This window comes from Macaca nemestrina, chromosome 7, assembly GCF_043159975.1.
Source record: "Macaca nemestrina isolate mMacNem1 chromosome 7, mMacNem.hap1, whole genome shotgun sequence".
NCBI lineage: Eukaryota > Metazoa > Chordata > Mammalia > Primates > Cercopithecidae > Macaca > Macaca nemestrina.
The window spans coordinates 140,152,857-140,178,767 of record NC_092131.1 but is presented as its reverse complement, the minus strand read 5'-3'; the positions used below and the strand labels follow the sequence as shown (position 1 = coordinate 140,178,767).

The window sequence follows — 25,911 nt, the reverse complement described above, 5'->3', positions numbered from 1 at the left end:
GAATAAAATATCTATTCACATATGTACTCATGGTGGCCATGCACAAACAAGAAAAGTGTATACATCTTAATTCCAAAACTGCACTTTCAGGAAGTTGTCTCTGAAGGTATTAAGTGATGTGGCCATACCTGTAGTGTCACGTCAGCAGTAGCAGCCATTAGAGAAGTCCAATTTTTAATATTTCCTGAAAACTTAGACTCTGCCAATAATAAAGGTACAGTTCGATGTCCAAGGCCACATTCTAAGGTAACTTGAATGGATTCTACAACAACACCACAATTTTCCTCTATCAATGAATGTTCAATGTCTTTGAAACTTTCTGTTACTTCTGTTGCCATGTCAACACCAAGAAACCAAGTGTTATAATCATTAATCGATTTGACACCCCAAAGATTTTCCATTTCCTTAGATGTATCTTTGGATTCATCTTCCTTTGTTTTTGGAGACAATGCAGCCATGATTGTCATCACAGTATTAAGAATTATGGGTGAAATCTTTAAAAAAGAAAACAGAAAAATATTTATAATAAATTCTTTCCCAGATGAGAATATATACATACATGATTTTAAGTGACATACATTATTTATAAGTGACATTTTTAAATTAAATTAAATTAATTTTAATTTTAAATTAAAGTAACTAATTTAAATTTTGAATAAATTCGTAACCAAGAAAAACAAGAGAGAACACAAAATTATGTGTCAAGCCAAGTAATCATGCAGCACTGACTTCTACTCAGGTTATCTGGAATTGAGTAACTAATATTATATGTCGGTAGTCAAAATCTAAAGTTAAACTGATCAGTTCAGAGCAAAATAGTGTTATGTGAATAGACAAGTATAGAAACATAAACAAATTCATTTTAAAATCAGCTACATGAACACAAAGTGTGTGACCCTTGTCAAGATATACATAAATATCGGTATGCAACAAGATCTTTTAAAAAAAAAAAAGAAAAGGGAGAAAAAGATATAAATTTGCCTTACTAAAACTAGAAGACTGGAAATCACAGCTCTCCTCTGACTTACTCCAAGATCTGCAAATTTCTTATTATCTTTGGATAGTGCCTTTCTTTGCTCACTTCCCTCACCTCCTATTACTGCACCTTAGTTCTACACTGATGATATCTTCTATGCCCAACACCTTCTCAGCCTACCCTCCACACTGCCACCAGCATAATTTTTCTACAACCCAAAGCTGAGTATGTCATTCTGTTTAAAATCTTCATCAACTTCCCATAACTTTTGTATCCCACAGGATAAAATTCAAACTTTCTTTAGCTTAATATGCAAAGCTCTTTGTGGCCTAGTGCCTATTCAACCACCTAGCCAGAATTCTCCCAAAGTTTGCAAAATACTAAGTTAAGTAAGTTAACTGTATCCCTTTATTGTTCACTTCTCACAATCCTTACTTAAAATGTAAAGCGATAAATTATATAATCAAAAGCAAGATCTAGTATGTACTGCTTTTCTAACTTGTCAACTTTTTTCCTTGTCTGACTAATGTCATTTATAATTAATGCTTCCAGTCTTACAACTCCACCACACCATTCTCTCCAGCCATATGTGACCACCCCTCTAAATCTTAACGGATTTTCTCACACCTCTGCCTTTGTGCATATTATCAGTTCTGTCTGGATTAACCATTCCATACTCTCCATCTATTTAATCTCCCTTCAAAACTCACATCAAATAGTCCTGCTTCTACATAGCTTTGCCTGATGTCCTGGTCTGAATTAAAGGTCCCATACCTGTGCTCTCAACTAAATCTTGGCCATGCCTCTAGCACTGAAAGCTGTAATCTCTGATTTCTTTCTTTCTCCCACATATGTCATTAAGTTTTTTGATAGCAGGGGCTACATATCCCCAATGCCTTGTAAAGGACATTTTTTTTATAAACAGTAAAAGCTCAAAAATGTTTGTTGAATCAATCATAAATTTAAGTACAAAGAATGGAAATTCTCACCAGCACCTAACTTAGTACCTTAAGAGAAAATACATGCAAATTCGAGTTTTCCCCTCATTTACTACTTTATATATTTTTAAAAGTAAATCCATTAACAATATATATTCTAAGACTATCCAGTATTTTAAAATGTTGAGAAAAAACTAAATTGATATTTACATGGTACTTCAAATGAAATGAGTTTGAGCCTCAGTTCAATCACTGTTGGTCACGGACCTATATAAGTAAAGCTACTACCATTACTGGCATTAACCAATTAACCAAAAATTAAGCAATTAACCAAAAAAGGACTCATTTTTGTATCCTTTGTGCAGAGAAATAGATTGCAGAAAGTATCCTATATCTTCTATTCATGACTGGGCATGAGCTCATACTTAAAGAACCTGAATACCATTGGAAAACAATTACTGTTTTTCGATACTTTAAATGCAGAGAAAAAAAACAGTAAACTCTAATAATTATTTCTAGTGTACATCTGTCATTACAAATACTTGAAGCCAAATAATATAGTTATTAAATTCAATCAAATTATATATCAAATAAAAGCCTAAAAAGAACTTATTACAAATAAAGTAATAACAACCTCTTCTCTCCATCCTTTCTTCCCTTCTCTTCCCACCTGTCTCTTCCCTCCTCCAACTCAACCTCCCCAACACATGCATGCAAATATAATAGAGCAAAACTACCCCAATCATTTGTAGATATTAAAAAGTACAAACATTTGCATTAAAGAAAAATATACTTTCACGTTAGAAGTTACGGATTACTGAGTATGTGACTTGCATAATGCTTGAGTTATGAGAGACATCAAAAGATACTGTCTCAACTGCAAATATGCAATGTTGTGAAGAGAAAAAAGAATACGGTAAGTACTAACCTTAATTATAAATTCTTTAACCATAATATTTATATTTTGTTTTCCTGAAGCCCACGTACATTTTTCCATAAATAAAGAACAGGGCTGCAAGACCTATAAACAGATAAACAAAATTCACATTTCCATAGATCCATTATATATGTAAAACACACTTACAAGAACCATGTCTTACTTAACTTGGGATCTTTACAGCCTGCTATTACACTAAAAGCAAAAAAGCAAAAATAAATTAGCCGAGACTCTGTTGTGAAGACTCTTCTGAACTATGAGAAATCTGTGAACATTGGTAAATCACTTTAAGCAGTTCCGATTAATTTATCATGCCAAATCCTCAAGTAATAAAGCACATTTACTGTTTAAAATGTTTCTTTCTGCTAAAATAGTTTTTAAATTATAGACTCTATAAAATATACCTTTGAAATAACGATAAAAGTGAGCTAAAGACTGTGGTAAGGTAGGTAAGTAAACAGTTTCCAGATGTTTGACAGGTCAGTCTGAAATATCATATAAGGCCTTTATTAGAATAAAAGTCAAATCTTCAAATTGTGAAGCTATATTCTTATATATCACTAAAGAAATGAATAAATAAGCTTGTACCTGAACTGACTGGAGCAATTAGTACTGCATAATTGCCAGTTTTTTAAAAAATAGGATAAGGCCAGGTATGGTAGTGCAAACCTATAATCCCGGCACTTTGGGAGGCCAAGGTAGGAGGACTGCTTGAGGCCAGGAGTTCAAGACCACCCTGCGCAACAGAGCAAGACGCCTTCTCTACAAAAAAGTAATTAAAAAAAAAAAAAAACTAGCTGGCTAGTAGTCCTAGCTACTTAGGAGGCTGAGGCAGAGGGATTATTTGAGCCCAGTAGTTTGAGGTTGAAGTGAGGTAAGATGGCATTACTGCACTACAGGCTGGGTGACGGAGTGAGACCCTTGTCCCTAAAAGAGAAAGAATTAGGAAGAGCTAATTGATATAAGCTTTTGGTGACATGTAAAAAGATTATCCTGTCAAAGAATATTTCATGATAATATTATAGACTTCATACTTTCTTTATGCAAGTCACTTTGTCCACATATTTTTTAAATTTAAAATACCACTGCAAATAAGTCACATAATATAATGATTCTCTTACCATAAAATTATAAATACTACAAAATAATTGGTGTGGTAATTAACTGATTAAAATAATATTTTTCAATAATAATGTGAAAACATAATTGACATTCACTTTTAATAACAGAACACCATCACTTTTGGCGAGATGACTCCAATTTAATTTTTTTCATTCTAGGCCTAAATATTCATTCATTCATTCATTAGCTATACTCCAGTAAACAAAAGAAACAGTTGAAAAAGAATATTAATTTGTACTAAAATTCAAACACTACTCAACAGAAGATGGTATAATGAAAATAAAACTATTCTGGAGGTAGTCCCCAGTTCTGTCACTAGCAGCCATGGCTGTCATTTAACATCTTTGGAATTCAATATCTTTATATGTAAAACCCCAAGTTCACAATAAATAATCTCTAAAGTCCCTGCAGAACTCTCATATTATAGGATTCTATGAATCAACCATTTCTGACATTCTTCAACCCAAGATTAGGACACAAGGTAATTCTTACTGTGGTAATGTTTTTCCCTCTCTTTTCTCTGAGAAAAGGGCAAGCGAGCACTTTCAGATCTCTCACAGAAGCTTCCATCATCTGTTCGAGTTTGGATGTTGACAGGGAAAGGTTACATTGAAACGACGCTGTGAGAGCAGGAGCATCAGCCTTTGTCAGGCTGGCAACAAATACCACTTCTGGATCTGTGATCATGGCCTTTAAGGTCATATTTGGTCTAACAGAGTCATCTGAAGAAACAAACGACAGGAACCAGAAAAGTTTAAGGTAAGTCTTTTCATTTGACTACATGTTATCTACAAGTTGTTAACTTGTTCTCAATGTTTTTCTATAACAGATATGGTGAAACTGACAATATTAATTGGTTGATTAATACTAAGTATTAAATGATTATTAACAATTGCAGATTGAGCAAGATAAGGCAATCTGATCCCTGTCCCAAGAATATCATTACCACTCTGACCCAGGAAGAATAATCCTGTTTTGAAGTTTTTTTTTTTCAGAATTAAAGTATGTGCATGTACACAGGCATAAGTATATACTATCTTGCAGGGGAAGGGGAAAACTGGAAAGAAGAATATCAGGAAGAGGAAAAGAGACCCGATAAAAGAGATTATTATTACTTGTTTCTTTCAATTTCACCCAGAAGTCCATAGTCAATATCATATAATCTATACTATAAATATATTCAAAGCATATATAAATATAGAGATACCAGATATGATCACTATTTTAAAAATATTAAAGGTAAATTTTAAAAATAGCATTCTTACCAGGATATATTAGTTTTCCAATCTGGGTTATATATTAGAGAGAAAAATATCTGACCTTAGACAATTATAATTTAACATAGAAAAGTCACTGATCTGGCAGGGGCAAGGTGTAATCCACAGCACTTTGGGAGGCAGAGGTGGGTGGATTGCTTGAGCCTAGGAGTTTGAGACCAGCCTGGGTAATACGGCAAAGCCATGTCTACCAAAAAAAAAAAAAAAAAAAAAAATACCAGGTGTGGTGGTGCACAACTGTGGACCCAAGCTACTCAGTAGGCTGAGGTGGGAGAATTGCTTGAACTCACATCAGGAGGCGAAAATTACAATAAGCCAAGCTATATCACTGCCCTCTAGCCTAGGTGACAGAGTGAGAGCCTATGTCAAAAAAATTTAAAAAATATTTAAAAATTTTAAAAAAAGGAAAGAGGAGAGAAGAGGAGAGGAGAGAAAAGGAAAGGAAAGAAAAGGAAAGGAAAAGAAAGGGAAAGAAAAGAAAGAATCACTGATCTACTGGATAATGCTGGAATAAAAGAAGTATAGAGCTGAAAGTGGCTTCAGCATACACCAAGACCAGACATGCAAACTCTTCCAGAGTTTAAGGAGTTAAGCTGACATCCAGGGAAGTCCTGCTGGGTCCTCCAAAGTCCCCATGTTCTGCTTCAATGTTTCCAATTGTTCTTCAATGTGCTAGAATTCTCAACATGTTTTCTTTGAATAAGATTCCCCACCTATAAAACAGACCACTAACCACTGACCCAAATTAACCTCATTTCTGGATCAGTAAAGAAATGTTCATGGCACAGTTGGAACCAAAGTGGAGTTTCCTGGCCATTAGTCCAATTTCTACTGTACCTCTCTCTTAAAAATGTTTCCATTTTAAAACATTTCTTAAAATGTTTTTAAAAACTAAAAAGCTAAAGTTTATATACAGAATATGCTTAAACCTAAAAGACTAATTTTACATTCTTAAATTCTTCATTTCTCTTTTTTCTGGTTTGTAATTCTTGTCAAAATACACAAGTTGTCATCTATGACAGATAAATTCTGCCAACCTTTCTCTGTCTTGACCTTCCCTGTGGCAGTCTGTCTTGGTAAAATCTGTGTTTCTTTTGCCACATTTTCTGGACTCTGAGGCACAGCTTTGATAAAGAAATCTGCCACAGTCATCAGAAATTCCACACTGGCACATACATACAGCTTGTCAAGAATAGCATCAATTTGACTTCCATTTTTGTCTTGTTTGTAACTTAAATCAATCATAGAACTGTTGTTATCTTGGTCATTCTTTCTGTCAATCATTCTGAAAAAAAAATATGCTATTCATTATTTTATTCTTGCTAAAACAATAAAAAAGATGAAGAATTTCCTATATATCTCAATAATCTCTCTCTCACCTTTCAGTTTCTAATCTGTATAGAAAACAGGTCAACATTAAATAGAATCTTATTATCCATTAGTAAACAAGACTACTAATCTCCAAAGCAAGATATATGTTATTAAGCAATTACTGAATATTTTATACTTATATTATAATAGAATTATATATGTTATTGCATTATAATGCAATTCTTGAGTATTACATTATAATGCAATACTAGAGAAACAAGCCAATAATGGCCGGAAAGGAATTTGGGCAATTAACAAAACACATCAGTGTAGTCACACAAAATATAAGGCAGCCTTTTTATATTATTTTATGAAATAAAACCTCCCTGAAGGAATTTATCTTCAAAGATCATCCTATGAAAATTTGAGTCCGAAAGTATTCAATATAATTCAAATCATCAAGTGTTTATCAAGTGTGCTCGACTACAGTTCCCCCACGTCCTCCCATGAACTGGAAAAAGCAGGCTACCTAACAGATGATAGCGTTTATCACCCTTGCCTGGAGAGCTGTGGACAGCTACTCCAGACACAAAATTTGCAAACTAGAAAAGTTGGGTGCATGACAGCACTCTTTCCTCATTTATTCATCTCTCAGAAAAACCAAAGGCTCACAAGTATCCCATATGTATGCAATGGAGTCCAAGTTTAAGTAGCAACATAGTTTTTCTCAAAAACAACAACAAAAAAAATCAGATACAAAATATTATGTCTCATTACTTGAGAAAAAAATAAAAACATAATTAGGCTATTGAAAATTACATATTTCCCACTTTATAAGTCACCCTTTCAAAAATGGCTTGATGATGTGAATGCACTAGAGATTCTATTTCTATTAAAACTTTGAAAGAAATTTTGCATAACTGTTTTAAAAAGACATGAACAAAATAAACACGATGAGGCAAAATCCATAGCTTGAAGCCTTTTTTAAAACAAAACTCTGCCTACTGGGAAGAATTTAGAAAAATATATCACCAAATATATCACCCCATGTGGATTTAACTATTAAAACTCATTTTCTCTTAGTTCCCATTCTAAAGATGTTACTCCATTTTATTATAAACTTCCCTTTAACTTAACCTTTAAAGCAGCTGAATCTGATATTAGCACTACTTCTTAATGCAATTCAAATCAGGAAGTATGATGGAAAAGACAGAGATCTTCCTTTGATGATCCCTAGCTTAGCAACACCTGGCAGCCATGCCAGGTGCAATGTCAACCTTAAATAATGTATAGCAAATTCAGAGCTGACAAACCTCGATGTTGCTCTCTCAATTCCTTCTCTGAGGTCATCAAGGGTGCATGTCTTAAGTTTAACGCTGACATTCATTGAGCCATCCTTAAACATCTTCCCCGAGGAGGCCATAAGATGTAGTCTGAGTTCACCAAGCTGGAAGCTGTCATTATGAAATGTAACTCCGGACTCCTATGGTACATTTTTCAAGCAAAAGAATCAATTATCTTTAAATATTATATAATTACTTTTAAACATATTACTTAATTCAAAGCTTAAAGGCAAACTGATCTCATGAATTTTGAAAGTATGAGTGCTAAAACAGCTGAATGGAACAGAGAATAATATGCATGTTTGTGAGTATAACTGTACATACAAATAAATACATATATGTGTGAGTATTCAACAATGCTTAGTATAGAAAATTTTATCTGATTTATGGTTTAATGCAAATAAAAATAATTAGGAAAGTTCTGTCAATTAATCAAACTAATAAATTTTTTCTTTTTTTTTTTTTGGAAATGAAGTTTCACTCTGTCGCCCAGGCTGGAGTGCAATGGCGCAGTCTCGGTTCACTGCATCCTCCACCTCCTGTGTTTAAGCAATTATCTGCCTCAGCCTCCTGACTAGCTGGGATTACAGGCGCACACCACCATGCCCAGCTAATTTTTTTTTTTGTATTTTTAGTAGGGATGGGGTTTCACCATCTTGGCCAAGTCGATCTTCAACTCCTGACCTCGTGATCTGCCCACTTCCACCTCTCAAAGTGCTGGGATTACAGGCGTGAGCCACCACGCCTGGCCTCTAACTAATAAATATTTAATGAGCTCTTCTGTTAAAAAACAGTGATAAGATTTATGAGGTTTACGAGAAAGAGTAAGGCATGGTAGACGATGTGAGCGAGCATACACCCTAATTCCTTGAGAAAACAAAATAGAAATACACTAAAAGGAACATCACAATAAGATGCTATTAGTTGTAAATGATTAAATATTTTGTGACATACAGTATTTTATTCATTCATATTTATATCTTCTCACATTTCACAAAGGCCATTTAGTGGTTAGGTAAAGAGTATAAATAGTAAAAGCTCAGAGAGGTTGAAGAGATCACTGTGGCTGGAGAAAATTCATGAAGAAGGTGAGAACTCAATAGAGCCTCAGAGGCTGAGTGGGATCAGATAGGCTAAGAGGGTGGCAGAAGACACTCTACATGAAGGAAAAACATGAACAAACAATTCAAGATGCTCTGAGGACACAGGATACAGGGTGATTGGGCTTGGATACTCCGATTAAAGAATGGTAGGGAAAAAACTAGAAAGAAATACAGAGGCCTAATCAAAGTCTCAAATCCTAAACTAAATATTTAAATTTTCATGTACAGAAAAACAGACCTCGATCTTTATTCTACCGTTAACATATAATTCCAAATTCTCTCAGCATGCCCAGAATTAAAAACAAAACAAAACAAAAAAAAAAAAACAAAAAAAACCCAACCAATCAACAAACAAAAACCTTCAGGGAAGTGATGAACATCCATCACCATTGCTTACTAGAGACCCTGGCATTGATAATAGGGGTGCTGGGTATGTGCAATCATCGGCACACTGGTTAGAACTTCACCCTTTCTCTCACTCAAGATAGTATGTTCATACGATTGGGTCAGAATGACTTTATTACTGGTAAACTTTGAATGCCTTTAACTTATGAAAATGGAAATAATTCACAAACTTTTATTCTGTAACCATTAATAGAAATGACCTGAGACACATCTACTGATCACAACACACTACTGTTTCCTGATAGGATTATTGATATGGTTTCCTTTTGTAGACAATTTGGAGCCACTGAATTTCTTTCCATAAGATGAAATTCAGATTATATAACACAATGTTTATTAGTGGAAAGGGAAGATGGAAATGTCTACATGAGATTCATTTAGGAAACTGAACTTGTGCGAATATCTAGGATGGATGAAAGTAAAAAATCAAACAATAGTAAAATCAAACATTGCAGTACTACAAGTGTAAGAAGAGTTTTAAATAAAGCAGCAGTGAGAATTAATAGAAAAAAGTAAATGTTTATTCAAAGAAAAAACTGACAGTACTCAGCATCTCAATGAATAAGGAAGGTATACAAGCAATGAAATAAAAGTAGACATCAAGATTCTAAGACTGAAGAACCAGCAGAATGATGGTACCAAGTAAAATGAAGAATGAATTTAACTGTTCATTTTCAGTAAGGTCATTTTCTGATGTTGTAATGAGCATTAAACATTAGAAAATAAGGTAGTTCATCACATAAATGACAGATACAAGCCCAAAATTCAATAGTAACAATGTATGAATATTGCATAATTTGTAGTAAATGAAATGAAATATGAATGAACATATTTCATATAAAAGGACATTAACAGATACAATACCCATAATCTGTATCTGTTGTTAATGTCCATTTGAGTATATTGTTCACTGCCCAATTAGAGTATACGCTCACTGTTGAATCTATAATCAATACAGAATATGGATATTAAAATATGTCGTATGTATTATAGGTATTAATGTATGACATAATATAATTAAAAATATTTACTGGAAGGAAATATCTGCATAATAAAAAATAGCTTTCTAAAATACCACTGACATATTATTTAGTTCAAATCATCATGGCATAAGACCTTGGTTCTTCAATTCTTTAATTAGTATCCTTAACACATAATCTACAACATATAACATTTATTTAATAGAAACACAATGAATGCTTACATATCAAGGATCATTGTTAATTTAAAAATAATCAGGTAAGGCTCCAAAGTCACTACTAAATTATTCGTAAGTCATTATATATACATATATATATATATATAGCTATGTAATAAAACTGTACAAATAATCACTCATATATAAAATTCTTCTATTGTTAATAAATCAAAATGTGTTTTCGTGTTGATATTACTTGGAAAGAAATAAAACCCTGAGTACTTTGCCTTAGCCTTGTAAGATTATAAACACTAACAAAGTAAAGATAGAGGGCAGGACCAATGCATATTCTGTAGGCCAAACAGAATTTTATAGACATATTAAATGTTTCAATGAAAAGTCCCACAAAAAAAGGCCAACACTCTAAAACTGACTATCAAGAGTTAAGGATTTATTTCTAATTACAGAAATGTATTACATACCTGGTTAATGTCATTGTTATAAAGGATAATGGAAAGAGATTCAAAGTGAAAGTCAAATTGGAGACTGACAGTCTGGTTCATAGAAAGCTTTGAGTCTGTCCAATCTTCTTGTTCTAATGGTGAAAATTTAAAATCTTTTAAGTAGGTACAGAATTTTATAAATATTTTTAAATATGAGATAATTTCTTAGTCTAAATTTATATGATGCTTTCTGGGATTCTGTAAATCATATTGAGACAATTAATAAAAATGGCAATTACATTCCAACTGTTAAATTTTAAAAATGGCAATGACTATTCCATATATATTTAGTATAAATGTACAAAGAGGCACAGGCAGACTATGTTAAAAATTTTTTTAAAGAGGGGGAATTAATTTTCAAGGCATTTACTGGCTACAAGCCATTTTCAAGACATTATGAAATTGGAGACACAGAACAGTCCAATACTTTGCCTTATATTAGACAACTAGTAACAGATTCTCTGCTAGCCTAATGCACCTCTCACTATCTCTAATTACCTATATTACCCAATCCGTTATCTTTATAAGAAGAACAGAATAAAACTCAATAGCAAAATCAAACAGAGTTCACATATGATGCAGGGGAAAGGAATGGGTGCTTTGGAATTTTGAGACAAATGAGACTTCAGGAAGTTAGTCTTTTCCCTCATCTTTAGATAGAGCATACAGATCTGAATAGATCTTGCTTTCAATCACTCTTATGGACAGATGCTATAATCTTTTTCAATATTGACTCTAATTTTTTGTCATTCTATAGAACAGTCTGTTTTTAAAAGTTACTGGAAAAACAAATACTGCATAACTTTAACCATATAAGCCTTCTCCAAGTTAGAAAATTCTATTTTTCTTGGAAATAATTTATATTCTAATTTTCATCATCTTTACAGCTTCCATTTGAATTCACAAATTTTCCCAAGTGACACGGTGTCCATATAGCAAGAACCAGATACATGATTGTGATCATGGCTGAACATAATGAGATCACTAATCACGTAAGGCTTGCCTGTTAATAGTTTATTCATCTCTACATAGTTCCTGTTTAACTATAACAACAGCCTGTTTATCTAGCATTTGTCTGTACGGTGGCACAAACTTCACCTGGGGAGATGTTGACCTCATCAAGCTTATGCAATACTTAAAACTATCCACTTAAACCAGAAACCTTGCATACTGTTCTAGTCATTTGCTTGTCTGATTTCAAAACACACCTAGCCTAACTATAGGAGAAGCAGTGTTGATACGGTGTATCAACTGGTAGTTTTATCAATTACTGTCATTTGAAGTAATAGCTGACGGTATGAGAGCATTAGAAAAGCACAGCAACCAGGACCATTCATTATATGGGCAAGGGGTACTTCATCTCTTTCCAGCCATGAAAATATTAACCTATTTACAGTCTAATAAAACATAATATTCACATCAATGGCTTTAAATTATGAAAAAAGAGTGAAATTATATTTAATATAATCTGTTTAAGAAATCAAAAAGAAACCTTATATTTTAGAAAAATTATTTTAAAATGGCTGAATTCAAAAGTTTCACTGCTTTTAATAGGTTCAAAGTAATGATCTGAAAAATTATCTTATGTATTTGATACATAATGCTCCAGTAAGTCCAGATAAATAAAGCTGTTACAAGAATACCTTCCTTTCTCATGGTTCAATTACCTGAGTATGATACGTGATACCAAGGTCCTTTCCTCTCTTAATTATTTTGGGACCTTACCACACTGCCTATCTAGTTTGATTCTTCTCTCAAGATACGCCACCTCAGTGCGTAGTGAATTCAGCAAATTTAGCATTCACTAGTAAAGGGTAAACAAGCACATGCCAACAAGTGACCCTTTCCCCTGTAGCAGACAACATACAAACATCCCAGCCCCAGCCAAATTTCCACAGTAAGTAGTACAATACTGAATTAGTTCATACCACATTGTGCTGGACAACCAGAAAAATACTAAATATAAATATGACATTAACACTAATTTTTTCTCCATAAAGTAAGTATCATCAATTTATACCTTTGAGATGGTCAGGTCCACTTGAAACATCAACTTTTCTCACTCTTACAGCTTCCTGCACAGACTGTGTAGGGCTTGGTTGTGAGGAAGCTTCTCCAAGATTTTCCAGCAAAATTTTCATTAAAACTGTCAAGTCATCTTCACTGAGAGCAACCTAGAAACCACCAATAATTTGTTAACTATAACTAATAAAAAATGCAGACTATCATATCTATATCTCAATTTGTGGTTTTTCAAATTAATTGTTCACCTACTTAAAAAAGAGAGTTAGAGTTAGGACTATAATTACCAGAAGAGAAGTATTTCACCTTGTTTACTATGTGTACACACACTTCTGCCTTCACCCATATCCAGGCCCCTGCCTCTGGTACTCCAACACTCTCTATGGCTTATCTGTTACTATGTCTTCCTGTTCCTGAACCTGTGCCTATCTGTCCCCTTTACCTATCTTCCCATCTCCATTCTGTCTCTCTCTCACCTCACCCAGCACCAGTTTCTTCTTCTATATTATTTACTCCCCTGAAAACTCAATACAAGAATAGTGTTGTTCAGTTTCTAGTCTCTACCAAAAAGTAAAAAGATGCTCTCCTGTTACTTAGTTCTTAATCTCAGTACATATGCATCTGAACATATATAAAACATTTGTTTAACTTATCAAGAATAATACCACTTAGAACAAAAACAAATGTATCTACAAAGAATGTTTAAAGAACAAAAAATAGGCAGGTAGCATATTAACTCTTACCTTCATAAAAGGGTATGTGTGGCAAAAAGAAAAAGAGCCAGGGCTTTGAGTCAGGCAGATCTGTATCAACTCTACCACTTTCAAGCTGTCTTGTCTGCAAAGTTTCTTAATGTCCTTAACTCAAGTTTCTTAATCTCTAAAATAGGCATAATACCAACTTTATCACAGGTGGCTGTAGAACAAGATAAAGCAACTAAAACAAATGAAGCTGCTACTGGCTGCTAAAATTCATTAAACCAGTACTTTCTTTGAATCTTCTTATCCTTCTACTACCTTGTGTAAGACACAGTGGCTCAAAAGGCCTGTTTCAAGTACTTACAAATTCACACAATAGCAAATCTCCTCTGAATACCACAGTACCCTATTTCCCCCAAATCAGGTCCCTACCACCAGAGAAATTGCCTAGTTCCCAGTTTAAATGAAAATACAGAGCTATTTAAGTACAAGATAATGACCAGGGATTTATGGCTTGTCCTAAGCCCCAGGCCTCATATAACAGGTGTAATTTTAATGCCTTAGAATTTCCTTGTGTGTCCCATCCCACTTCTCATACCAACCAAGATTACCACAGCTTTCTGAAGGGCAACTAAGTTCACCCCTCTTTCACTTTGCTGAGGGAAAAAAAAACAAGTATGAAGGACAATTTTGAAAGGCAGCCCCACAGTTCTTTAAAAACTATCAAACTGATCCACCCAAAACAACTTGTTGGTATCACCTGCCTGATACCCTTTTCCTGAGCTGCATCCCAGACCAGGGAAACAACCTGCTGGTATCACCTGCCTGATAACCTTTCTTGGCTGCATCCCAGGCCCAGGAAAACTATAGACTATGACCAAAGAGTGGGTGTTTAGAGAGACCTGGATCGGTGACAAATTAGACAGTGGTGGCCTCATCCACTGTTGCTGCATTCCTGAGTTAATAAGGATCCTTTTGGTTAAAGTAATTATCATACTTTGATGCTAAAGTATCTGATGTTACTTTTTCTTGTTTCTTCTAAAACACTTTAAAAAGCATAAAGGAAAAGGACAGAGAATACTATAATCTTCCCCTGTGAATCTACCACCTGGTTTTGTCAAATCTTAACAAGTTGCAATATTTCCTTCAGATCTTGTTTCCCCATTACAGATATAGCGGAAGCCCCATATGTACTTCTCTGAGACCCTATTCCCTTCTCCTTTCGTCCTTAGAGAAAGACACTAGCCTAATTTAGAGATTATTTCCATGAATACTTTTCTTAAAGTTATCACTACTGCATCTCTTATAAACAATATATAATAGGCAGATCACAAGGTCAGGAGGTCCAGACCATCCTGGCTAACACGGTGAAACCCAGTTTCTACTACACAAATACAAAAAATTAGCCAGGTGTGGTGATGGGCGCCTGTAGTCCCAGCTACTCGGGAGGCTGAGGCAGGAGAATGGCGTGAACCCAGGAGGTGGAGCTTTCAGTGAGCCAAGATTGCGCCACTGCACTCCAGCCTGGGCGACAGAGCAAGACTCCATCTCAAAAAAAAAAAAAAAAAAAAAATGTATTAATAGTATTATATTGCCTGTTGAAAATCTGAAATTATATAAAACTGATAGAACTGTACTATCATTTTGCAACTCACTTTTTTTATTTTTATGCTCAAGATATATCAATTTTGTTTCATATAGTTCTATTTCATTCACTTTATCTGCTTTACAACATCCATTATATGAAGATACCACAATTTTACCAACAGACATTCAGATTTTACTTATGCTTTCAGCAAACTTATAACCACACAATCTTTGAAAGGGATTGTCAAATATTAGTCCTGGGATCTAATCTTTGAAAGAGAGAGCCAAATATTAGTCCCAAGATCTAATCTCTTAGCAGAAAGACAGAAATTAAAAGAAGGTACCCATACTCTGGAATAAAGCCTACCCTATGAATGCCCAAACAGACAGAATTCAATAATTGTTCTTCATGCAATATATCCACTAGTATATGAACAGAAACCCTTCATTTCTACAACAAGCTTCAATTTTAACTTCTTCCCTAGTAGAACTCTGCTCCTTTGATCCTTCCTATCTTATGTTAGAACCAACTCTGAAATAATCACAGGTATGAAAACCCATTAAACTGCTAAATTTTTGTTTGGTTTCGTTTAGTCTCTCTCATCCCTATCCCACCCTTGGCTGTTTGGTTTCAACAGTTTCACACATAGGCACACAAGAATCACAGGATTCCTATACTTCCACAGCTACCTTCAACCAGTCTCACCTCCTCCTCTGAGCTGATATGCAACTTGCTAACTACACTATTAAAAATAATGCTGTGGCCGAGCACGATGGCTCACGCCTGTAATCCCAGCACTTTGGGGGGCCGAGGAGGGTGGATCACCTAAGGTCAGGAGTTCGAGACCAGCCTGGCCAACCTGGTGAAACCCCATCTCTACTAAAAATACAAAAATTAGCCGAGTGGGTGGGCGGTGCCTGTAATCCCTGCTACTCAGGAGGCTGAGGCAGGAGAATCGCTTGAACCTGGGTGGGGAGGTTCAGTGAGCCTAGATCACGCCACTGCATACCAGCCTAGGCCACAGAGCGAGACTCCGTCTCAAAAAAAAAAAAGTTGTATTTATATACTTATCAAATATACATATTTGCCTATTCAAAATGGTATCACCTTTCTAATTAAAACAGGGCCTCTACAAACTACACTATTAAAAATAATAGTGTATTTATATGCTTATCAAATATACACATTTGCCTATTCAAAATGATATCATCTTTCTAATTAAAACAGGCCCTCTACATATTAAAAACACTAAGTTGCTTTGAATGTAGTGTCTGAACATCACTTTGCATTGTCTTACAATTTAACTGCATTAAAACTTTAACAGAATTTTCCAAAATTAAGAATAATATTTTTAGCACACTCCAGCAGATTTTATCTCAGACTCCTTGCTGGTTTTACCAAATAGCTAACTAAAATGAAAACAAAGAAAAGTGAGGGAAACAAGGATGATTTCATTTGCACATTTTTTGTTTATTTATTTTTGTTGTTTTTGAATAGGAAACAAAATCTAGTTTATTCGATTTATTACTTAGGCAAAAGTAAACATACAACAGACAAATGCTCACTAAGAGAAAACTGGTTTAGCTTTATCAATAATGTAGCATCTTCTACATTCTGATATCCACTAGAACTGCACTATGATCTATCAAGAAATTTTCATATATTATATACTAGCTACTTACCTGCATAGGTTTTAGTTTTCCTTTTATCTCCATCCCTGGAATTTGCACATACCATGCTGCTGCTAAGTTTCGTTGTATGGACAAAAGCATGTTGACTGGTTTTAAAATTTCAATGTCATTTTGTGGCAAGCTAGCCTGCAAAATAGTTCTGAAAGAAAAACAAGAGTTTACTTTTTACTTCACATTTACATTTTAAAATGAGGACTATCCTATTGTGTAACAGTTTCCACACTACATTTCATAAAGGCTAAAGGCTGCTATCAGAAGTCTTTTAGAATACACTTCTTTTCACATTTTTAAAATCAATCTAAATCAGAATAAAGTTTATATGCAGAGCTATCCAAAACCAAACCCATATAACACTGATTTCAAAGACATAATTTTCATACACTATTACTACTGCATTATTTATTATTTTTCACAAGTGCTGTTGATACAGCAAATAGTTTACTATCATGCAAACAAATGTTACATCCTCCTAAAACTGGAAGATAAAGAAAGTGATCTTATACTTAGCCCTTAATATGTTATTGGTACTTCTCTAGACTCAAGGGGAAAACTCAACTAATCTAAAAGTTAAACGAACATATGGTAATAGTCATTCTAGCTCCCCTGCCAACAATCATTTGCATAATCAAATAAATGCCCTTGTCACTCAACAGAGCCAACACTGTCCCATCTGGATTCACTAATCCTTTAGATAACTCACTGAAAATTCCCAAATGTGACAAGGTTTGAAAATGAGAAATAAATCTTAAATTTTATATTTTACAAAGTTTTTTCCCATCAAAAAAAAAGGAAATAGCTATGTGCAAAGTGAGAAAAATAAAAAAATTAAATTAAGTACTGAGTAAACTATAATTTTATAATGGCTAATTTTTATAAAATGAAAAAAATCATATTATAAATGTAGTAAGGGAAAACACAGACTCTATGAGGTGCATACATGACTATTAACCACTGACCCAAGAAGCCAATGGTCAAGGTTTCATAGTAAGAAGAAATAAGGAATGAAAACCACAAATTATTACAATATTTTACCTCAGGCAAAAATTGTATGAAAATCCTATTTCTAGTAAGCAATACACAATTAGATTACATATTTATACCTTGACAGCTTCAACTGAGTAAGTTCGATGTTCATTTTATCAATGACTGGAGGAAGAGAATAATGTTCCATAGGAACCAAGCTAAACTTGTTTTCAATTCTGATTAAACCCAGATCTGCTATAACAGCATTAGGTGATACCGAAGACTGAGGAATAATAATAACTGGTGCTTTCAAATTGATATCCATCAAAAGGCGGAAACTCTTTTGAGCCAAGTCTTTCATGCTAGAAGCAGCTCTTTCTGCAGCCTGGACTGTGGCTGTGCTCAAAGCTTCTTTAGCAGTTTGGAAATTGTTGAGGAAGTTCTGTTGGAAGAGACAGATATTTAGGGAAAAAGGTATTTATTTTTAAATGAAAAAACTTCAAAAAGAGTAACAATAGTTACTCTAGGAAGAAAGAGCTCTTTCTCTCATTTGATTTATTTGAGAATTATTTCATTCTCATGACAAATTTTTGCAACAATTCTTTTTAAAATCTCCTGTTTATTAAGAATGTTTTCTACTTTAAATTCAAATTTAAATGAAAGGGAGAAGGACAGTACTGTACTTCTCCAAAAGTGGGTTCAATTCTGTACTGCTAGGTCACAGCAATAAAGTTTAGTCTTAGAAACTAAGCTTCTGCTGGCTTATTTCTGGAGGTTTTCTTCTTTTTTTTTTTTTAATGTACTCATGCATGAGGAAAGACAGTTAATTGCCTACAATCCTGTAATCATTAGTAAGAGTCAAAATTTATTTATAATAAGATGTATTTCATCTCAATTTCAACTAAAAACAGAAAAATTTTTCCCAATAAGGATAAGATCATTCTTAGAAGCGATATTCTTGGTGTACATCCATTAATATTACAAAAGAAACCTAATCTCCCTGGCACCCACCTCCAAATTAATTACTCTCTAGAAAAGTAAACACGATGGTTTAACTAGAAATTCATGCTTTTAAGGAATCATGAGATTCTGCACATGGGAAACCCTATGGACTCCACTAAAAGGCTCCTGGAACTGACATACAACTTTGGTAAAGTTTCAGGATACAAAATCAATGTATGAAAATCAGTAGCATTTCTATATACCAGTAACATCCAAGCTGAGAGCCAAATGAAGAACACAATCCTATTTACAATAGCCATCAAAAAAACAAAGTACCTAGAAATACGTCTAACCAAGGAGGTGAAGGATCTCTACAAAGAGAACTAGAAAACACTGCTGAAAGAAATCACAGATTACACAGACAAATGGAAAAACATTCCACGCTCATGAATTGGAAGAATCAATATTGTTAAAATGGCTATACTTCTCAAAGCAATCCTCAGAGTCAATGTTATTGCTATCAAACGACCAGTGTCATTTTTCACAGAACTAGAAAAAACTATTCTGAAATTCATATGGAACCAAAAAAGAACCCAAAAAACCAAAGCTATCCCAAGCAAAAAGAACAAAGCTGAGGCATCACATTACCTGACTTTATACTATACTATAAAGCTACAGTAACCCAAACAGCGTGGTACTGGTACAAAAACAGACAAACAGACCAAGGGAACAGAATCGAGGACCCAGAAATACAGCTGTACACCGATAGCCACCTGTTCTTTGACAAAGTCAACAAAAATAGGCAATGGGGAAAGGATTCCCTATTCAGTAAATGGTGCTGAGATAGCTGGCTAGCCATATGCAAAAGAAGGAAACAACTTTTTATTCTATGGTGAAAGGACCCCTACCTTTCACCACTTCAAAAATTAACTCAAGATGGATTAAATACATAAGTGTAAGACCTCAAAATATAAGAATCTTACAAGAAAACCTAGGAAACACCATTCTAGACATCAGCTTTGGGAAAGAATTTATGACTAAGTCCTTAAAAGTAATTGCAACAAAAATAAAAATTGACAAGTGGGACCTAGTTAAAGAGCTTCTGCACTACAAAAGAAACTTTCAATGGAGTAAACAGACAACCTACAAAGTAGAAAAAATATTCGCAAATTATGCATCTGACAAAAGTCTAACATCCAGAATCTATAAAAAATAGTGTGAACAAGTGAACAAGCGAAAAACAAATTCCATTTAAAACTGGGCAAAAGACATGAACAGACACTTCTCAAAAGAAGACATACAAGGAGCCAACAAATACATGAAAAAATGTTCCACATCACTAATACTTATAAATGCAAATCAAAACCATAATGAGATACCATTTCACACCGGTCAGAATGGTTGTTATTAAAAACTCAATAAATAACAGATGCTAGGGAGACTGCAGAGAAAAGAGAACATTTACATAACCACTTGTGGAAATCTAAATTATTTCAGTCACTGTAGAAAGCAATTTAGAGATTTCTCAAGGAATTCAAAACAAAACTACCATTTGACCCAGCAATCCCATTACTGGGTATATATCCAAAAGAAAATAAATGATTCTACCAAAAAGACACATGCACTCACGTGTTCATCAGAGCACAATTCACAACAGCAAAGACGTGGAATCTACCTAGGTGCCCATCAACAATGGACTAGATAAAGGAAACATGGCATATATACACCATGGAATGCTACACAGCCATAAAAAAGAATGGAATCATGTCCTTTGCAGCAACATGAATGCAGCTGGAGGCCATTATCCTAAGCAAATTAATGCAGGAACAGAAAACCAAATACTACATACTTTTGCTTATAAGTGGGAGCTAACCACTAGGTATTTTATGGACATAACAATGGGAACAACAGACACTGGGCACTACTACAGAGAGGGAGGAAAGGAGAAAAAGTTTGAAAAACTATTCTCAGTACTTGGGTGATGAGATCAATCATACCTCCAAACCTCAGCATCATGCAATATACTCATGTAACAAGCCTGTCCATGTATGCCCTGAATCTAAAATAGTTGGATTATCAACTGAAATTAAATAGTTGAAATTATCAACTGAAATTAACAACTGAAGTCCAAAAAAGTTGAAATTACCTTTTTAAAAAAAAAAAATTATGATTTTAAAAAGTTCTGATTGGCAGCCCCACTAAGAAGAATAGGCAGATTTAAATCCTTCAGCCCATGTGATATGGTTTGGCTCTGTGTCCCCACCCAAATCTCATCTCGAATTGTAATCCCCAGGTGTCAAGGGAGGGAACTGGTAGGAGGTGACTGGATCACGGGGCTGGTTTCCCCCAATGCTGTTCTCGTGATAGTGAGTTCTCATGAGATCTGATGGTTTTATAAGAGGCTCTTCACCCTAAGCTTGTTCTTGTCTACTGCCATGTAAGACGTGCCTGCTTCCCCTTCCACCATGACTGTTAAGTTTCCTGAGGCCTACGCAGCTATGCGGAACGATGAGTGTACTAAACCTCTTTTCTTTATAAATTACCCAGTCTCAGGCAGTTCTTTATAGCAGTGTGAAAATGGACTAATACACCATGACAGGTACATGGAAATAAATAATAAAAAGAAAAGCATTTCATGACGCTGTTGATCACAATCACAACCAAAAGCTGTAAGTTCCAATATGAGTCCTCCATATGCCTGAAGAATTTCCTCAAAAAATTGTTTTAACTAAGTAATCTTAAATATATTTCATTAAACAAGTTACAGTGGAAAGCCCTAAATTAAAACATAAAATGTACATTTAAAATGTATACCTATAGAAATGTTATAGAATTATAGTCTATATCTTCAAAACAATAATTTTAAAAATTCATTTGGTTAACATCAAGAAAAGGATTTCCTTAACTATAACATTCTGTTCAGCACTCAGGTGCTCATCGCACAGCCCTATCAGTGAAGATTTTTACTATCTAGGTTCAGTTGTATAAGCAAAGATATTTAGGCCTCAGTGAGAAATAAATATGTTTTAAAAAACTTACCAAAAGAGACATGAAGAATTTATGAACATAAACAATCTGAATACAACCCACTTTGAAACTAAGTTTGCCATCTACTTTGGACATATCAGCATAGGCCTTTCCTTCTGTGGCATCTGGATAAAGAGTCAGTTGGAACCTAAAGACTTCATCTCCCAAAATAGAGACGGCCTAAAAATATTAGATTAACTTGTTATTATATTAAAGGAGCTGTATAGCCCTTATCAATGTATTATAAATAAGTTCTCTTATTAGAGAATCTTTGATATATGAAGTAGTAACATATGAATTCAATCTTAAAAATTATTAGCTGCAAACATTTTACGTGACAATAACTTCTTGTATTTCTTTAAAAAAATTTTATCAGTAAAAATACCAATCACTTAACTGTTCAGAAATAAGTTTTACAAATCACTGGGTAGCAAGAGGCCTAGTCTATATACAATGTGAAAGCAGACTATTACCATTTTCATCTCCAATTCCTAATAAAGTGCCTGGTACATGACAGACAATAAATGTATACTGTGCAAATAAATAATTGCATCTCAAATCCAAAGAACAAAAGAAATTCCAATATAAGAATCTATTTTTTAATCACCTTTTTGTGAATGGACTGCAAATCTACATTCGTAACTATAATATCTTTAAGTCTGGCAAACACATCGGTCTGCTTAGGCTTCACAGAAATAGAGGCATCCATTCCTATAGGAAACATAACATTTATAAACTTTTCACCCAATCCACATGACTAAGTCAGCGGTATTTAAGGTCAGTAATATACTGACAAGATACAAAGTGAATAAAAATTACTCATTATTAAACATATTAATGGCATCAACTTTCATGTATGAGATACCTAAGAAAGGTAATAATACCGTTAAATAATAACTTTAAGGGATACAGGCATCTCCTCCAAAAAAGTTGAGGAAATTCTAAAACCAAAAAAAAAAAAAAAAAAACAACCCACCAAGTTTCAAAGAAATTTAGATTAATTTAGAAAATTAATCAAATTTCTCCAAACTTAAATATCCTCTGCATTGGCAAGATCAGCAGTGGTCATTTAGTAAGATAATATTTGTTAAAACAGTGATCTTACAAACATTTACTGTATTATTAAAAACTGGGCTGGGAGCGGTGGCTCACATCTGTAATCCTAGCACTTGGGGAGGCTGAGGCAGGCAGATCATGAGGTCAGGAGATCGAGAGCATCCTGGCTAACGCGGTGAAACCCCGTCTCTACTAAAAATACAAAACATTAGCTGGATGTGGTGGCAGGTGCCTGTAGTCCCAGCTACTTAGGAGGCTGAGGCAGGAGAATGGCGTGAACTCAGGAGGCGGAGCTTGCAGTGGGCCAAGATCATGCCACTGCACTGCAGCCTGGGCAACAGTGCAAGACTCCACCTCAAAAAAAAAAAAAAAAAAAAAACACAACTGTTACTCCAATAACTAAAAATAAATGAACAGTATTTGATGAATACTCTTATTTCTATAATAAACTGTATTAGAAAACAGTCTTCTAAGATTTTCCTCCAAAAAAAAATTTCTTTGTCATTCTCAGTTTCTAAAGGAATAATGATTTCTACAATTGCATAAAAATGTAGATAACGCAAAATGCATAAGGAACATCTCAAGTCAGCAATGAATCATAATAAATTTATTTGTAACATTTTAAAGCACATCTCTGAAAACTTTGCAAAGTCTTCAATATAAGTAAACCAAAAGAATACTCATGAGAAATCTACCAGGTAGGTACAAGCTCATTTTTCCTAGTTATGTAAAGAAACAGAAATATCTACAACAAGAAATAACTACTTACCATGTATTTTAATCTCTGCAATGTTACACTTCTGATCACAGACAAGGACATTAAATGCATTTAATTCAGCTGTGACCTTTAAATCAAACACATCCTTTTGGGAAATGTTGCTAGATACTAAAAAATAATAGAAACCTTCTGATTAGCAAAAGGCAAAGATAATACAACACATACAATAACTTCAAATCCACCAAAATAAAAGTACCCAATGCACTATGAGGAACCAAAACGCCCTCCATTAGGATAACATGTAATTAACATAAATTTTGGATCAATTATCAAATTCCATCATACAAAAATCAGCACATTCCCCTTCAAATTAAGAATAAAGGCAACTAAATATTAATAGCACTTTGAAAGTACAATTTACTAGATGGAAACTTTAACTTTTTTTTCTGGGAATAAAGAAAACATTCTATATTAGACTTCTAGAATTCTCTTGGTCTAAAGTTTTGATTCTGAACTCCTTTCCATATCATATATTAGATTAAGGAAGAATAATTCATGATAAACTGCAATAGTGATGCACAGTTAATAAAATACATATTATTTACTATGGCACTTATGTGTTATTAACTACAGAATAAATTTCTCCAGATTATACCCTGTTGCTCCATCAAGAATCCTAAAATAAATTCTATGAGAAATGAACATAAAGGGCCAAACTTAAAAAATACAAAAAAAATTTTATAATGTATGTGCATGCAGGTGTATGTGTGAATAAGAATCACAATCAAACTAGCTCCCTAAATCCACTTTAGTCCAGATCCTGACTGATAAATTTAGGATACATTTTCCTAAAAATCTGTCTCTCTTGAAGGAAATAGAGCCTTCTGATTGAAATTGCAAAAGCTTGGAGATTATCTGTCCTTAATCACCAGTATGAGAGGGGTTTTTTTTAATATTTAATGTAGCATAATGATGTTTTCTTTAATATTTGATGTAGCATAATCAAACCACAAAGACCAACAATATAGCAAAACTGGAAGACTTTATTTGGGTTAATAGTGTTTCTAGTTTATTGTGAGTTCAAACATTTCTTTTTCATTTATTCAACTGTGTTGTGTATGTTTTGTATGTATACATAATATAAAGTAGAGGAATTTCCAAGGATATTTCTGAGGCTATTAATGTGACAAGTACATTAAAGGCAAAGAGGGTAAAGCTCTTTTACTCTAGTTTATAAGGAAATTGTTGCTCTGTTCCATGGTTTAAAAAAATCAGATCCGGCCAGGCGTGGTGGCTCACACCTGTAACTCCAGCACTTTGGGAGGCCAAGGCAGGTGAAGCGCCTGAAGTCAGGAGTTCATGACCAGGCTGACCAACATGGTGAAACCCTATCTCTACTAAAAATACAAAAAATCAGCCAGGTATGGTGGCGGGTAACTGTAATCCCAGCTACTTGGGAGACTGAGGCAAGAGAATCGCTTGAACCTGGGAAGCAGAGGTTGCAGTGAGCCGAGATCACATCATTGCACCCAGCCTGAGCAAGAGAAGTGAAACTCCGTCTCAAAAAAAAAAAAAAAAAATCAGATCCTTGTATCTGATCTAACAGTACTGACAGTTTTACAACAAACATGCCAGTAATATAGGTAAAACTCAAACTTGTAATGGTCTGAAAGTTGAATTACTGGATGTTAAATACTGACATTATATAACATGAAAGAAAAATAATTAAAATATTTGGCTTAAAAATAAGCAAATGTTATTTATTCACTCAGGATATGTCATACATAATATTTCATAACATAAGTCGTATGCCTGAGGACCCAGTGCCCATATCTGTATGATCTAAATATAGTTTTGGTTAGAAACCAATGTGAGTGTGTCTATTCCAGGAGCTCCTTCCCTGCAGTGTCCCACCGAGCACTTAAAATTGCTGAGCACCAGGTAGTCTACCTGACTAACTGAAATGGGCCTTTGTTACCTTGTATGACTGAATCCATAACTGAACTTCTTCCTTTCTCATTTTCATTGATCTGAAGACTACAAAGACACATCAACATAAAGTACAAGCAATTTCTATTTTATGTAAAAGCTAGACAGTGAATTGAAATATAAATACATAATATTAAACAACATCTATTTAAAATTCCTCACTA

General features: G+C 34.1%; 1 protein-coding gene across 7 annotated transcripts in view; it reads right to left on the bottom strand.

Moving 5' to 3' along the window:
• LOC105489206 (vacuolar protein sorting 13 homolog C) overlaps positions 1 to 25,911 on the bottom strand; it is a 196,008-nt gene that overhangs the window by 71,412 nt on the left and 98,685 nt on the right. For all 7 annotated transcript variants that reach the window (XR_011626463.1, XM_011753896.2, XM_011753907.2 and 4 more), the window contains 12 exons: positions 23,810 to 23,926; positions 22,592 to 22,695; positions 21,997 to 22,164; positions 18,153 to 18,457; positions 17,044 to 17,191; positions 13,074 to 13,227; positions 11,033 to 11,145; positions 7,875 to 8,044; positions 6,288 to 6,535; positions 4,466 to 4,695; positions 2,843 to 2,935; positions 129 to 494 (listed from right to left, as the gene is read on the bottom strand). Coding sequence is in view for 6 of the 7 variants with exons in the window: in XM_011753896.2 (XP_011752198.2) it covers positions 129 to 494; positions 2,843 to 2,935; positions 4,466 to 4,695; positions 6,288 to 6,535; positions 7,875 to 8,044; positions 11,033 to 11,145; positions 13,074 to 13,227; positions 17,044 to 17,191; positions 18,153 to 18,457; positions 21,997 to 22,164; positions 22,592 to 22,695; positions 23,810 to 23,926 (2,216 nt within the window). In the remaining variant the exon portion in view is untranslated. The remainder of the gene's footprint in view (positions 1 to 128; positions 495 to 2,842; positions 2,936 to 4,465; positions 4,696 to 6,287; positions 6,536 to 7,874; positions 8,045 to 11,032; positions 11,146 to 13,073; positions 13,228 to 17,043; positions 17,192 to 18,152; positions 18,458 to 21,996; positions 22,165 to 22,591; positions 22,696 to 23,809; positions 23,927 to 25,911) is intronic.